The 17,854-nt window shown below is 37.6% G+C and overlaps 1 protein-coding gene across 5 annotated transcripts in view; it reads right to left on the bottom strand.

Moving 5' to 3' along the window:
* LOC149153497 (uncharacterized) overlaps positions 1–17,854 on the bottom strand; it is a 746,732-nt gene that overhangs the window by 189,405 nt on the left and 539,473 nt on the right. Inside the window, exon 18 of one of the 5 annotated variants that reach the window (XM_089440791.1) lies at positions 6,997–7,078. The exons of the other annotated variants lie outside the window; for them this stretch is intronic. Coding sequence (XP_089296917.1) covers positions 7,012–7,078 — 67 coding nt within the window. The 3' untranslated portion in view covers positions 6,997–7,011. Of the gene's footprint in view, positions 1–6,996; positions 7,079–17,854 lie in introns of those variants that run through there. 5 annotated transcript variants of the gene reach the window in all.

Raw genomic sequence — 17,854 nt, 5'->3', positions numbered from 1 at the left:
TAAATAATATGCCCAAAACAAGAACAAAACAATAGAGAAAGATATAACACAAAGGACACAGTATTTTTTGGACAAATGTCCCCGGAAAAACCCAATTGGGAAAACCGTTGCAACAAATCTGAGGGTTTTTATTATTAAGCTGAAGTATTTCTTAATACAATCTCTGGATGCCTTCTTGACAATCCAGTTACATAGAAAATCACTTAGCGGAAGAAATTGGTGAGATTACCTCACTCTACATTGCAAGTCTCGGCTGATCTGACAGTTGAACTGCGAGTTCCCTGGCTACTTCTGCGCTGCCTCTGCGTGGGCCCTGCGCTAGCCTCTAAGTCATTGCGTCAGCTCAACTGAGAATCGATCTGCCTTCAAAAGCCTTTTCCAACCCTCCCGACTCAGAAACGTCAGCTTGTTTAACAAATTCAAACCTATGCGTTGGAAGTTGTTGCGCTTCTCTGCGTGAACCCTTCCTGGCTTTGCGTCACCCTCTTTGCCCTCTGCGCTGCCTCCTTTGTGTGTCTCTCTGCCTCTCTACTGAGTATTCTTGGCTCAAGAGAAGATCCTCCAGCCAAACTTCCTCTGCCCCTCTTTGCACAAGCTCACTATCAATATTTTCCAGGCAGTTGCTCTGCTTCAGAAAATCAAACTTCTAAACTCACTCTATGCTTTTTTCCAAATGACCCTCAAGCCTCCTTAAATAATCTCCTCGTTGACATTCAACAGCCTAGATTAGAAGCTAATCAATGGCCAAGATCATTTCTGCTTGATCCTCATCTTCTTCTAGAAGTTACACCCTCAGTTAGATTAATACCATTAATTATTTTATTTTAATAAGTTTAGATTATTTTAAAAATAGTTAATTATTTTAATAAAACTGTTTCTAGGTGGAATTTCCCAAAACGTTTTCTGGGTTCTTTAGAATACATGTGCCTAAGCCTCCCTGCAAAATTTGAGACTTAGAGCACATCCGATGCTACTAGAAATCAACAAGTGAGAGGAAGATTGAGAGGATTTGAGCTTGAGGAGCTTGCAAGGGAGATTGAACACTGCCATTTGAGAGAGTTTGGGATTGAAGGCACGGAAATTGGAGAGCCAAAGAGGTAGGGTTTAATCCAATTTCTTTTTCTTTCCATGTACCATTTGTGTTTTTTATATGTTGAATGAAAGATGTTCTATTCTCTCTTTCCCAATTCCCATTCCCCCATTTTATTGCAAGCAAGAAACTATAAATCCACCAAACATGATGGGTATATCAATATGGCTTGGCATTCTTTTGTTGGTTTCTTTTTTGTTACGATGGTGTTGCAGAGTACAAGGAGTGATGAAGATGATGAAGAAGTGGGTAGTGGTGGATTTGAAAACCTTGGAGAAGAGGAGTACCAAGAGGAAGAGGAGGATGAGGAGAATGAGAGTGGAGATGATAATGGAAAGAAAAACAAGGTAGACCAAACCCCCTTGTGGAAATATGTTACTAGGATTTCAGGAGGGAAAGGGGGTGGAACCACTAAATTTACATGCCCCCATTGTAAAATCACTTACACGGGTTCATATACCCATGCCAGAAAGCATCTCTGTGGGAAAATGGCATGGGATGGAACTAAGCAAATAGGAATCAAAACCTGTGGAATTTTGTCAACATAATACATAAGGGAAGAGCAAATCCAATACAAATCTAAAAGATCAAAGGGTGATTTTGAACATGACACCACTAGTCCACAATCACATAGACTAAGTGTGAAAATTCCTAAACCAGGAATCCCTACTGTAGCAAATTGATGTTACTTCTCCTACTTATTAATCTATACAAGTTATTTACTGTGTTCTACGGTAAATATCGAAGTAAATACAACAACAACATTCACTATTTAAAATAATATGCCGAAACAAGAAAACTGAGCAAAAGAAAAAAACATCACACAGGACACCGTTATTTTTGGACAAATCTTCCCGGAAAAACCCAATGTGGGAAAACCGGTGCAACATATCTGAGGGTTTTATTATCATGCAGTAGTAATTTATGAATACAAACTTGGGATGCATTGCTAGCAATCTAGTACAGAGAATATCACTTGGCAAAAAAAATTAATGAGATTACCTCACTCTACACTACATGTCTCGGCCAATTCGAGTGCTGAACCAACGAGTCCTCGACTACCTCTACGGTGCCCCTACGCAGTCACTGCGTGGGCCTGTGTCACCTCTTTGCTAGATCGATATTCTCTCAGGAGCTTTGACTTCAGCCCTCCCAACTCATAATTTCAAACCCCCAACAAAATATCGGACTTCTGCGTGGAAAGCACTGCGTTGCTTTGCGTAACCCTCACTGGGCACTGCGCTACCTCCTTTTCGTCTTTCTTTGACTCTCTACTGTGTATTCTTGGCTCCGGAGAAGATTCTCCAACCAAAACTCTCCTTTCCATCTTTCTCTGCCTCTTTGTTGTGTATTCTTGGCTCCAGAGAAGTTTCTCCAGCCAAAACTATCTCTGGCCCTCTCTGCGTGATCATCACGAAATTACTGCTCTCCTCTCTGGCTCAACAATTCGATTTGACTGATCAACTCTCGGTGTGTCTTCCAAATGACCCTCAAGCGGCCTTAAATAATCTTCTCGTTGACATTCACCGGCCCAAATTAGAAGCTAATCAATGGCTAAGATCATTTCTACTTGATCCTCGTCTTCTTCTAGAAGTTACACCCATAGTTTAGATTAATACCCATTAATTATTTTAATTTCCTATGTTTATACTTGGTTTTATTAAAATAATTATTAAAACTATTTTTAATGGGACCCTGTCTCCGGGGGGGAATTTCCCAAAATGCTTTCTGGTTTCTTTGGAATACATGTGCCCAAGCCTCCCTACAAAATTTGAGACTTAGAGCACATCTGATGCTACCAAAAATCAACACTAAGAACCCCATTAGCATCCCACCCATGGTAGTGGATATGGAGGCACATGCACAAACATCCCTTTAAGGCATTGAACCATATCAAATTTCCTTGATCAAGGGTGTAGGGATGATGTGGATGCAAAAAAATTTCGGTTTGTCTATGCATATGTGATACCATTCAATGTTCTTCACTCACCTTATTGGCATGAAATGGTTTCCACCATCAATGATGCCCTAAAGGATACAAGAGCCTTGGGCATGACAAAGCTAGAACCGTGGGACTTGATCATTATAAAGCCAAAGTAACAAATGCTTTGGGTAAATTCACAAATGGTTGGAATGACTATGGGGTATCCATTGTATCTGAAGGCTGGAAAAATGTAAAAGGAAGCCATTGATAAGTGTTCTTGGTGTGTCTGCTACTCATGTAGTCTTCCTTTCAGCACATGATTACTCAGAAAAGTTCAAGACCGCCATCAACATTGCAGAAATTCAAACAATTGAAAGTATTGGGTCATATCATGTCATTCAAGTCATCTCTGGTAATGCTTCTAATTGTAACGCAGCGAGAGCAATCATTGAGGATAGATACCCCAACATATTTTGGTTTGGGTGTTTGACTCACACAATGAACCTTTTGATGCATGACATTATTAAGATCACAAAACCTCAATACAAATGGATTGGTGACTTGTACAAGAGAGGCAAGAGAATGATAAAATTTATTGGTGACTTGTACAAGAGAGGCAAGAGAATGATAAAATTTATTACTAGTCATAGCAATACCCATGGGCTTTTTCTCAGTCACCCAAGCCTGGAGCTATTGAAGCTTGGGAAGACTAGATTTGTTAGCTATTACCTCACCTTCAGGTGCCTTTTGAACGTAAGAGAGTCATTGGCTAGGATGGTATCAAGTTCACATTGGCAGGTATTAAATGACAGGGCTCCAGTTGCAACTGACAGGGAAGATTTTGAATATGTGGAAGAGACCACTCTTGATGGTCTATTTTGGGCACATGTGAGGGATGTTTTGCACTACACCAAGCCCATTTATAACATGATTCGTTTTGCAAATACAGATGCACTAGTGATTGGGGAGGTGTATGAGAAGATGGATAACATATTGGGGCAAATAAAAGATATTTTTCAGCCAAAAGATCCCGACTTGTATGATCAAATTTACGAATATGTGTGTGCATGGTGGGATAAACTTAATGTTCCACTACATGCCTTGGTGTATATCCTTATGCCAAAATACTACTCTCCATCTTGGTTGGGAAAACCTGCACCTGGGGGTGGGGTTAGGACCAAATCCCATACAGATCCAGAGGTACAAGTTGGGTATATGGCTGCATTAGACAAGATGGTCCTTGACAGGGAGGAGAGTGCTAGATTGCGTGGAGAATTAAGCAAATAATTTAGTAGCACTAGAGTGTTTGGTTCTTTGCATGCAATGGAAGATAGGGACAAAATGGATGCTGTCACATGGTGGGACATGTATGGCAGCAGGGGACCTTTGGTAAAATTGGCAATAAAAGTGCTTTCATAGGTTGTTAACTTCTTCTACAGAGAGGTGTTGGAGAACCTATAGCGCCATCCATAACGTGAGAGAAATTTCCTTAATGAAAACCGAGCGGAAAGCTTGGTTTTTGTGCACTAAAACTTGAGGTTGTTGACACATTATTGTGAGTGGGCTCATGCCAATAGATCATATATGACTTGGGACAACAACCCAGAGGAAGATAATTTGGAGGATGGAGCTATACATTTAGAAGAATTGGAAGCAGAACTTTTGAAAGGTGATGATGAAGCAACAACAACAACAACAACAACCATGCCACCCCCATCATCCAGTAGCAATATTTGAGTTCCAAATGCTTTGCCTCCTGTTGTTGCTCAAATTGTACAGGCATGATGCGACAATGATTAGGGCAGGGACTTTCACTTTGATCCCCGCCCTCTCCATTCTTGTTGTCTCCCAACAACAAGCTATGGGGGATAGTCCCTATGAAATGTGAAGATGAAAAGAACTGTTGGTAACCAACAAGTTTGGGAGACACAACTGAATGGCCTAGAAACTTGGTTAATTTAGCAAGATTAATGATTAGATCAAGTTACCTTGAGAGACCAGTGCCTTAATGGAGTCAAAACACTTGCTTAATTGAATTATCTACCAAGCTATTGGATGAACAATTGCTTCTTCAGGATGCTTCATTATCCTATATAAGATGCAATACCTAAAATCTAAGTGAGTTGCAAGATCTTGCTATATTTTAACTTATATGCCTAATTAGGTGAATCCTTCCTCTTCGCTATTTTGAGGCTAGTTTCTAGAGTAAGTTGTGGAGAGAAACCAAGGGAAGCAAGCTATGGCTTATTAATGATCCCTCCCCCTGAGTTCTAACCACCCGATGCCTCCAGCGTTGTAGAGATTGTCTCTGATGGCTGCAAAGTCACCGTGTTAACCACCAAAGAGGGTTTATCCTTCACAAGCTAAAAGAGAAAAGGTGGTCCTACCTTTCTATCAACTAAGCTTATGCTTGGAGGTAAATTGTTTAGTGCAAGACTATGCCTAAAATGTAGATGCAAGATGAGAGAATGCTTCAATAAGATTATTAATTAGATTAAGTACTCCAATAAGATAAATTATTTAAATTCACACGCTTGTAGTGATATTCAATATGAGAGCAATTAAATGAAGCACTTAAAGAGCAATTGAACAACTATCTCAAGTGAAGCAAGATAAACAATTGCAGTGAAACACAAGTGCACAATTATCAAGAGATTACTTATTATTGCGCTACTTAATGTTACTTAAGAACAAACTGAAGCACTTAATGAGACAAGGCTAACAATTCAAGTGAAATGAAATTAACAATTCCAATTAGAGCTTATCAATTATGTCAACAAGACCTTATCTTATGATTAGCAATATTATTCAGTGATTAGGCAAGTTACCACTTATATCATAAACCAATGAAGCACATTAGATGACAATAGAGACAAGCTCAAAATGAGATTGCTAATAGTGATAAACAATGGATGCTAATGCGATGATGCAAAGATGCAAGAGGAAAGTCAAGACAAGACTATTATCAAGATACCAATGCAACTTAAGACATTAGAGAGCTCCTTTTGCAATAACTCACTGTTATAGATCAGCAAACAAGTTACTCAATAGCAACCCCAAAAATCACTTGAAAACAATCACTATTTCAATGTTAAACCTTTAGCAGTTAGAGAGATGACCTTTAGACTTGTTAGGTTTATTAAAATTTAGTCTTAGGGACTGATCTTTAAATCTGATTAAACTTCTTTAACAATGATAACAATCTAATATTTTGATTGCAAACGAAGAAAATTAATGACCAATTCAACCCTTTAATCAAAATGATGATTTCTGAGTGTATTAGGTTTATTTAGATGAGTTTTTAAGAGCAATATATCAGCAATTATGTTGTTGTAACACTTATATCAAACAGCTAAAAACTTATATCAGATTTCTGCAATATATATCAGACCTCAAGAATACATAGGCCAACCAACATAAATCAACAAGATTGATGAATTAAACCCCTATAATGAAAGTATGATGCCTTATATGAGTTATTAGCTTATTAAGGGGTTACTTTAGCTTATTCTTTGATTTGTCAGCCACTGTTAACAGAAATTCAGATTGTTGTAGGTTATTATCCATTAGATTGCAATTAATTATATGCCAATATGGACTCTTAAATGCAGATATAGAAAAGCCAGTGCGCAAATAATACTTTTAATGACAAGAAGAACAAGTTAGGTTAGGAAAAGACCACTGAAACCTCTAGATAAAATCTTTAAAATTTGTATCAGACCTCTGAATATTCAAATTAGTCAATTGTTAACAGAGAGATCAACATTATTTTGACAAGATCTATTCACATAAATGCATGAAAAACAAAGCCAAAACACTTATAATGTTCTTGAGATTAATATGTGATGATTTTAGAGTGTTTTTAGGCTTGTTTCTCTTGAATTTAAGGTTTGCAATAAAATGTTCAGATCTGATTTGATTTATGCAGCAAGTGAAAGAGAAAGTAAGGAAAGAGATCAAACCCTCAAGGCCTCTAGGCCTATGTCCAATGGCTGATTTAGCTAGCCAAGGAACCAATGAGGCTAGTCTTGGTCTTGAATTGCAAATTGTGGGCTTGCCAACACCTGCAACCACAAATGTAAGTCTGAAATAAAATAGATCAACCACCAAAACCCCACATCCAAGTTATAGAATGCCCTCTAAACCCAGTGGCTAGGCCAACAATGGTCTCTAGCCCTTGCGGCTAGGCCAAACTAGCCTCAAAACACCAAAAAATGCCTTCAAACTCAAGAATCCACCTGCAAAACAACTTCAAAATATAATTTTACCAGAAAAACTCTAGTTGTTGTAGCAAAAAGGCCCTCTAAGGCTAGTGACTTACACTTCTAGGCCCAACGTCCAAATTTGGTGATATGGGTTTTGTAGATTGGGGCCCAATAAGGGCCTATATACTTTGAAGCCCCACAAAATCCTTTCCAAAATAAAAACGCTAGCCAAAAAATGGGTAAAAACCCTCAAAACCCTAGTCACTAGGCAAGAATCTTTAGATTTGCAAAATAACTCACTTCTTCAAATCAATGGGGCTTTCACCTGCCAAAAGTCTTTAAACACAAAATCCTCACAACTAAAAACTAGATTTAGACAATCCACGTTAGATAGATACAAAAATATACATACAAAATATCAAAAATCCCAAAAATTCCAAGATTTACAAAAAATAAAACAAGGGTTAGAAATAATTTACAAATATTAACAATATTTACAAATTAAAATTACAAGCTCTCATTAGCAAAATAATTCTTTTTAGCCCAAGATCAAATTATTTTCTTTTTGAGAATTTTGAAGTAAAATTTATGGATGAATAATTTCATAAGACAACCAAGCCAAAATCCTGATGCAAAATAATTTACCAAAATGAAAGCTTAGAGCCCAAGGGCTAGCATAACCGTTAGCTCATACGTTGAATCAGATCACCTAAGATACTTGTATCAATAGAATGTTCTTATCACCAACAAATGTTATACTAAAATACTTGTATCAATATAATGTTCTTATCACCAACAAATGAAATAACAATGCAAAAAATCATTTAGCACAATATAGGATAAATACATAGCCAACACATACCACAGATCAATAGATAAAAGAACACCATGAACTGAACCCCAAAGTCTTTCTATTATGATAAAAAATGTTCTTAGCAGAGCTATAGCCCAGTACAAAAAATCACCTCATCCAAGGATAATCCAATAGAAGCTCAATAGCTTCTTTATATATAGAGAAACCCCTCCAAGTGGAAAATAATTGCTAGTTGGCTTGATCCTTGTCAAAATAATCTCAACTGTCGAAAATAATTTGATCATTTTTTAATCTCCACCATCGAATTTTTATTTTCGAGGAAAAATTCGAATTTTTCTTTAAAACCATTTTTTATTAGTCCAGAAATTAATATTTTGGATTAATTTCCTCAAAAAATTGACTTTGACTTAACCACCAAGGTCCAAGGGCTCAAATTTTCTTAAAATATCCATTTTTCCCTTAATGGAGGACCTTCAAAAATTGACTTCCTTTTGAACCATGATTTTTTTTATTATTTTCCACTTGGAGAGAAATTAATTTCTCTATAATTGTTTTTTTAACTCAAAATTAATTAATATACAGGCTTAAGATTTTAATTTAATGTCGCCAGAAAAATTAATTAATTGACTCTAGAGGGGATTAAGAATTTTTCCACCCTCAAATATTTTAGCCATGGTGTCTGACTGCGAGGGACCATGTGTGAAAAATCGGAAACCCAATTCCTATTGCAGCAACTTGAAATAATTCTCTTATTTGTTAAATTAATTTTAACAATTTATTTACAGTTTTCTACAACAAATACTAAATCAATCACACTACAACCTACACAAATAAACTATAGAAGAAATAAACGTTGGAAGAAATACTAGCACACACACACATAAAATGATAGTTATTTTTGCACCAATGTCCCCGGAAAAACCCAACTTGGGAAAAGCAGTGCAACAACTGAGGGTTTTATTATTATGCAACAGTGAAATAATCTGAGTATAACTGGATGCCAAAACTGGCAATCCTACAGAGAAAAAATGGTAAGAAAAATCTAGTGAGGAATTTCCTCACTCCACAGGGAATCCAGGCTCTGACCTCAGTTCAAATTGAGTCGTCCAAACTGGCTCTACGCAGTCACTGCATCACCGTAGCGCAACCACTTCATCTCTCAGCTTTGAACTACTTCTCCTCAAGCCGTCTGGTTAGCTGTTGTTTGGGAAAATGTCTCTCTTGGCCTCTGGAACCGTTGCCCAACTTTTGGCACTGAAAATCTGCGTCTCCCCAACAATTTCAAAATTGCCTCTAGAGGCTATTGCGTTGCTCTGCTTCAATCTCTTTGTGGCTCCTTTGCCTCTCTGCAAATGCACTCACTGGAACTCGAATCCTTCCTCCAACTTCATTGTCCCTGCCCCTCTCTCACTGCTTTGATTTCTCTGGTTCTCTCTCCGGCAACTGAATATTGCTACTAAGGAAATCGATCTTATCATGAAATCAAATTGTACAATGATATCTCCAAGCCCCATCGACTTCTTATAATCCTCTGTTGAGACTTCACAACCAAGAGTAGATTTTAATCGATGACTAAGATTAACTTGAAGAGATCCGTGTGAGTTTCTAAAACATTCACACCATAACTTAATTAATTCTGATTAATTAGTCATATTCCCTAAATTTAGACTTAGGAAATATTTAAAAACTGACTAATAATCTAATTAAGTCATTTCTAGGCGGAATTTCTAGAAATGATTTCTGAGTTTTGGAGATCTCATGTATTTTAGTCTCTCCACAAAATTTCAAGGCTAGAACACATTTGATGCTACAAAAACTAACACCATGCACCAAAATATTTTTTACATCAAAATAACTACAAATTCAACCCTTGAAAGGGGAAAACACCTTTAGACATAGACCCTCAATAATTTATCCAATTTTGCAACACAATATGATCTAGTATGAAACCAAGTATGTTTATAATAATATAATTCAGCCATGGTGTCTGACTACGAGGGACCATGCACTAAAATTATTCTTAAACACACTTTTACAATAGACTCTATAAACACTATGACTCACCTAAGACCTTGTCAACGGATTCCACCCTAGCTTTGGGGTTATAGCTGGAAGAAAAACTCTACCAATTAGGCGTGTTTAGAAACACACATAATTCGGGGAGGTTAAAAAATCATACTAAGATGAAATCCTTTGCCAAAATCAAAGGCTTACCTAGATGTTGTTACATAATTAAATGGTCATTTTAGCATCATTTACAATAAAACTTGCAGAAATTGGGTTTACAATGACATATTTATGTTGGCTGATAATTTTGATCCTTGAAAAAAAATTATACACTGCTTCCTTGGACTGTTGAAAAAATTGTGGATGACACTGCCACCTCCATCTGCAGCCTCATGTGGAGGTCATGTGCCTTCTAGTTCTGGTTTTGGACATGGTCGTTCCACTATGTGGGAGGAGACTCCCAATAGACCATGAGAAAAAAATTAGAAGTTTCTCGTGGCAAGAGCTAGAGGAAGCAGTAGATAATAGATTTACTTGTCTTTTCTAGTTTCTAGTAGTTTTTATAGTTGTTGACTCTTTCATATTTATTATGATATTTTTTGTAAACAATATATGGCAATTTGATTTTGAAGTTTGAAGTTGGCAATTATAACTCATTCGTAATGAATTATGAATATGATGCTTTATGAAAGTCGAAAGTTGAAGCATTTCATTTCATGTTATTCTTTGTTATAGTTTCGTAATGGTAATGGTTACAAGTACAAGTTTAGTGATGACAAATGTTATATATTGAATTTTGAACACTTGAAACTTTAAGATTGATGAATCATGAATGATGAGACTCGATATGCTGTAACATGTAACTTGTGGAAATGTGGTTGATGAAGATTATAACTTCTAGATGATTGATGTTATGTGGTTTAATCCATGTTTTTATGCTCTTTATATCTAAGTCATCATTCTACATGCTTATTTTGACATATATGCATCAAAATATATATTATATAAAAAATTGCTCTCGACCTAGGAGCTTTTGAAAATGTCATTCCCCGCTCCCGCTCCCAAGCAGCCCTGCATCCACCCTAGCTGGTATCGACGAAGGATTATTTAAATCTTTCATTTGCATTAAATGTGGAAAGATTAGCCTGATTAGGGAGTCCGGGGATCAAATTTCTTGTCAGAGAATCCTCATTTTCCCTAACGCAGGCCTGAAGTAACACAATAGGGAGCCTGGGGATCGAATTTCTTGTAAGAGAATCCTCATTTTCCCTCATGCAGGCCTGAACTAACACCTGATGGGTTGTTGTGAGCAATCACTGTGGTTGTAGTGTTGGGAGGCCATTCTCCCATTTCAAGTTTACATCTGCCTGAGGGAACTCAGACTACTACTCGTGGTCGATTTCGAGAATTTGAAGGGAGTCTAACTATTGCGTGTGGCAGCATGTGATTGCACGAGGTACAATAAGGAGATTGAGGTACTATTGTGATGATATGGGGCACTAGAGGTGCGAGTTTGATAACATAGATTGCCAACACTCAGATCAGTGGGTTCCCATTGTTAAACGTGACCGTAAGAAGGCCCAAGGGATTTGTATCACTGTAGGAGAGAAGAAAGGGCAGTGTTATGCCACTATTGAGGCTACCCAAGTATCCAGGCAAACCAAATCAACTGTTGTGCAAATAGAACATTCCATGGGTGGCCGAGGGTTCTAAGAAGAGATGTCCCCATTTTCAGTTTCCTCCATGATGCAGTTAGGATGGACTTCCAGAATTGGTAGTAGCCAATTTATAGGAGTGAGATTATGTCATCAAAGGTCCCAACGGGTTTTGGAGGAGTTTTATGGTGTCCAATGGAGTTTGCTTTGTTGTATTTCATCATTGGGGTCAGTTCCACATAGTTTGTTCTTGGTTCCGTTGTATTATGATGAATCCCATAAAATGGGGTTATTATTAGTACAGTTTAATTAAAAATGCTAAAGGTGTTGTTTGGAATGAAGAGATCTACAGGATGGGATGGTGAAAGGTGACCTCCAGTAGCTGGAAAAAGAATGGTGGCTGAATAATAATTTCTCGGGGTTAAAAAGTGATTTCTGTTAATTTTTCTTAGGGCTATGTTGTTCTTTGCTTTAGATAATTGCATTTACAGACTTTTCAACATTTACATGTTGCATTCACCCCATTATATCATATCATCGTAACAACAATAGAAATTATGTAGAAAGAACAATACTATCAACAGTGCAACGGAACAGAAAGGAACAATAGAAGAAAAACACACACAAATAGAGACACCGTGATTTTGTCAGAGACCAAGGCAAAACTCCACAAGGGGAAAAACTCAAAACTCAATTCTTCTTCTTCTATTAGAGATTCATCAATTGTTCCGTTGAGATACAAAGTACATCCATAGTAAGATACATCATCACATCAGGCGCCATGTCAACTATTGTCACCGGGCCACCTTGGACCATGCGAACCGAGCCACCCTAGGCCATGCGAACTGGGCAACCTTGGGCCATGTGAACCAGGCCACCTTGGGCCATGCAAACCGAGCCACCCCAGGCCATGTGAGACACGAAATGAGTAGGCCATATGGGCCATACCATGTAATAAGTGAGCTATCTGAGCCATACCATGTAATGAGTGAGCCATATGAGCAGGCTATTTGGGCCTAAGGAATCATGCCATGTGAATCATACTATGCCTAAAATGTATGCCATGTCATATGAATCTTCTTTGCCATAAATGTCTGATGTGTCTGCCATGATATATCTGAAGTGTCAGCCATGTGAAACTGTCATCCAAACCATGCCTATGTTGTCATAAATACATTGTAGTTTGTATAGCCACATATTTCATGATTATTGTCATAATCAAAGGCAATATTGACATATATCTTATGAAATACGAATTGTTGACCATGTACATATCAACGGTCCAGGATGCAAGGTATATAGCAGCAAACAATCTTTTTTAAGTCAATTTCATCATTGTAATCCCAAATTATACAAAATTATTGTAAATGGTTCTAGTATGACTAGTAAGAAATGTAACAACACCTAGGTAAGCCTATGATTCTTCTCAAATGGTTTCATCCTAGAGAGCCTTTTACCTCCCAAAATTATGTGTGTTTGCAAACACAGATAATTGGTAGAGTTTTTCTCCCAGATATACCCCAAAGCTAGGCCAATTTAGCTTCTAAACCCTAGATATACCCCAAAGCTAGAGACCAGTGCCTTGGAAATTAATTTCTTGCTCAATTAGGGGTTGGTCTCCAAACCCTAGATCAACCCTTATAGGTTGAATGACTTTCTTCTTTGGATTGGATGACTCCTCTTTGGAATAAATACCCCTCCAAACCCTAGCCTTCTAGGTTAGGTGAAGGTTAGGACCTTCACACTTGAATTTCTCGTCAAAAATTTAGTCCTTTGGCACTTGCAAGATGAATAAATAGAGCCCAAGACAAAAGATCTAGAATAATCTAAAGTAAAACCTCAAGATTATTATTTACAAATGAGAAAAGTGATTTACAAGGGTTAGAATATCTACAAATTATCTACAATAATTTACAAAAGAAAATAGGTTCCAATTAGCAAATAATTCATTAATAGCCCAAGAATGAAAAAATTCAAGATAATTTGATGGAAATAATTTTAATTTTAATGCACAAACCCAAACTTTGCAAAACAAATTCGTTAGATAAGCTCAGGGTCCAAACAAAATACAATCACCTTGAAGTCCATGTACTGGGTCATACCCAAGGGTTGAATATCTGAAGATCTCTAGACATAAGATAGATCATTATTCTCAAAGGGTCTCGATTCACACAATGTGCTTATTCTAACCCAATACCTAAAGCAATATACCTGTGCTAATAGATAATCCAACCACTGGCTATGGAACAAATAATCTTCAGTTAAGTAGTTAGAGCATTAAACTTAATTCGAGACTTGTTCCAAAAGAATTGAGGAAAAGGAATCACTTAGAGTAGGCATATAATAAAAAATAACCAAGAGCTTGCATCTCACATAGCCTTAAGTTTTGCATTTCATATAGGATAGAACTTGCATACTGTAGCAATTGTTCATCTGGTAGCTTGGACTCTAATCCTAATTGAGCAAGAAATTAATCTCCAAGGCCCTGGTCTCTAAAAATCTTAAGAAATTTAAGCAAAGTATGTGTTGAAGAATCTAGGGCATCTGGGTTATAGTGAGATTCTTCTATTAATGATAACAATTTGTGAAGTACTTTTACTTTTCTTATTAGCACAATCTTCTGTTAGTATTATCAGTGTGTGTTCTCTTACTTCATCAAACAATTATCAAAATAAAAGGAGACAACAACAAAGATGTTGGTTCTTAGCTAGGGAAAAACCTCTCTCACCTAGAGAGGAAAACCCTTCTGCAAATTTCTCTTATTGAAACTTCAATTGACAAATTCCAAACCCTAGACCCTTGACCAGTTGATCCTCCAAGCACAAGACAGAATCTCTCTTCCTTCTGTCCTTCAATCAATGCCTCCTTCCTTCACACTTCTTCTGGCAACTAACAACTCTTTTTCCGGTAACTGTAGAAACCCTAGATCTCCTTAGAGACCTCTTCTTTGGTGTCCTTTTCTTCTCTTCCTTGCTTGATAGTCTTCCTTTAATGTGACACTAAGGCTAGATAACAAGACTCTTCCTTGAGGTATACTTGTGATTTAGAGGTAGGTCCTCTAAACCCTATTGTAGATCTGGATTCTCGCATGTGTGGCTGATTTAGGCTTGTAATTGAACTCCTTTTGCTTCTCCCTTCCTTCGCTTGAGATGGCACCTATTTCGTTGGAGATGGAGGCCTATTTGGAGCCTCCCTTTGGCCTAATCAAACTCTATTATGTTGCTGCTCTTGTGGATCTGATGTGACTGCAAAAAAACCCTCCTTTCTTCGCACGTGTGATAGAATTAGGCCCTAAAACAGTCCCAAAACTTCGGATTTCTTTCTTCTCTTCTTCGCTGCCCTAGAAGCACCCTTCTTGCTCTTTTTCGCACCTCTTTCTTGCCTCTTCTCTTCGTTGATTTCAGAGATCACTTCATGGTCCAATGGTGAGGTCATACTGCTCTATATATAGGAGTCTGTCCCTCCTTTAGGCTAACTTGATTACCTCGTGAGGCCGACATGACATTTGTGCATAAAAATTCATTTCTTAAGCCGATTTGAAGAAGAGACCCGTCTTTGCTTTGGAGGATGTTCTTTGACATATTTCTTTGACTCTAATACATATGTTTACATAGTGTAACATGCCCACATGGGTCTTCAACAATTACATTGACTCTTTGACTTTCCTAGAAGCACTCAAACATGTGCTTGACCTATTAAATTAGCAAGAAACTCATTTTTACAATTTACAGAAACAATATTTCTTTTCTTTTACAAGTACAAAGATCAAAATTACATTTATGAAGACCGAACCTAGTTACACTTTCTTCAACACTCCCTCTTAACTAGGGAGGTATTCACAAATCATTACAAGGTGTTTAGCCATTTTCAATCTGAAGAATTCACATAAGAGAAATCGGATTGGAAATCCATTTGTTATAGCATCATAGTAACCAACATTGTTTCCACAGCAAGGCCTTGCCTGGCAGCTTTATCTCTCAATTAGATCAGAGCACAAAGTTGGCGAGACCAATGACTATAGACACCTTCATCCTTGTCTCTCAAGGTACATACCCACCAGGGTGTTCACTGAGTATGACCTTCTAGGAATATTCTTATCTTGGGTTCCCAACCCTCAAAGAATATCGGTCCTCTTGCATACTCTTATCTTGGATGCCCTACACATCCTCAAAGAGCATGGAATGCCAGATGATTACTCAATCCTCCATTTTTTCTTCCCTAGTGAAGAAAAGAATGTTGTGTCTATCTCTCCCTCTCAACCAGGGAAGATATGCCTATTCTTGGAAAGGAATGTACCCAAGCTCCTTCTGACCAGGAACTTGCCCAAGCTCCCTCTTAACTACGAACTCTCCTTTTCATCAACAACTTCTTCTTCATGCGTCCTTCAACTGCTTGATCAATTTCTTTCCTTGATGTCATGAAATTCAATCAAGCTTCTTCCTTGCAGGGCATTAGCCATCGATCACTTTCCTCCTTGGTTTGTCATATCATTTCTTTCTTCATGGAAAGTGGCCTTCTTGGTACATATCTGGAACCTTCTTCATATGGCTACTTCTTTCTCATCATGCTTCATTTAGGAATTTCCATCCACCACATGAATGCTAGTTGTACTTGTACTTACAACCCTTGTTCCAATAGCCCTAGATGAACCTATCCAGATATTGTTCAAGAAATCAAAAGATAACATTAAATCAAATAGTACCTTACGAGATGGATTTCCATCATGACATATTGTTGGCTTGAATCATTAACATCCTGCATTTTCACATCTCTAAGGCCTTTCCAGGTATCAAGGGTCCTTTGATCTTTTTCTTCTCTAATCAGAATTCTCGTGCCTTCTTCTGGGAGATGGCTTCAACAAATCTGTCAGATGTTGATTCCTAGTGTCCATGGTGTCCTTTTTATCCCTGATCTATTTTCTTATGTGCTTCTTAGTCAACCTCCTCATACTGCATATGAGGACATTTCTCATATTGACCTTCATCAGTGTGTGAACCACGCCTTCATGTACATTTTCAATGAATGAGTTCTATCCCTTTCTTCTTGATCATGCTTCCAGAGAAATTCCCCATGCTCATTAACACAGATGATGACATGACTTAACTGAAAACATAGATGCATACATACCTCATCTTAGTTCTTTCCTTGATCATCTCAGCTTCCTTTAACAACTTCCTAGATTGAGATTACCTCAATCCCCTTTGCTTTCCTACATCTTTCCTTGCCTGCATATCATCCTTTCTTGAATCCCCATAAGTGGAATTCCTATCGAGGCATCTGCTTTTCCTAAAAGTCATGAACCTTCTATTGAAGATTCCATTGGAGGATCCTAGTAGTCTTCATCCTGCAAATGCTCCTTTCTGTTGATGATAATGGCCTTCTAAGATGATTCTTCTTGATCATGATCATTCCTTTATGCCTTGATGAGGTTATCCAATGGCTACATCATTCCTACATGAATATCTTTATTTGAGTTATCTCTACATAATGCTCCTATATTCCTGAAGATGCCATTCTCATAAATCATGCATTCTATCCTACTGCTACATGTTCCTATGATACCCAAAACTTTAAAGAAGACTTATGTGAAGAAGTTGATTTCAATCATAGTAGAGATTTGGAGGGTCCTCCTTCTTTTGCTTCTTATCTTCTTCTTTCACTTCTTGGGTAATGTGAGCTTCTTCTCGTTTCCTCTTATTGTTGTCCTTCTTAAACTTAGGACAATCCCTCTTATAGTGTCCATACTCTTGGCAGCCAAAGCATTGGACTTTAGACATATCTCTTTTACCCTTTCTCTGTGGACCAAATTTTCCAAATTTCCCTTTTCTCTTGGCCATAGCAGAAAATGCCTACTCCTTTGATCCCACATCATCTTTGGCTTTGAGTTTAGTTTCCTCAATCTTGCATAGAGACCAAAGTTCATTCAATGGGGTGGCTTCCTTCTTGGCATATATACTTGATGTGAAGTTACCCCATTCCTCAAGTAATGCATTGAGCACTACAGTTGTCATCTCTCTGTCTGACATAACTTCTCCTAGTTCTTGCAGCTAGTCTCTCATCTCAGAGACCTTCATGAAGTAGGGAGCTATTCCTTCTTCCTTGGATATCTTCATTTTATATAGTTCATTACGCAACGATATCACTTCTCCAATTGTACTA

This window comes from Pinus tabuliformis, chromosome 9 (assembly GCF_031772625.1).
Source record: "Pinus tabuliformis cultivar Carrire ecotype Pingquan chromosome 9, CPIR1, whole genome shotgun sequence".
In the NCBI taxonomy this organism is placed as follows: Eukaryota; Viridiplantae; Streptophyta; class Pinopsida; order Pinales; family Pinaceae; genus Pinus; species Pinus tabuliformis.
The sequence above is the reverse complement of the archived record's forward strand: the minus strand, read 5'-3'. Positions and strand labels throughout refer to the sequence as shown.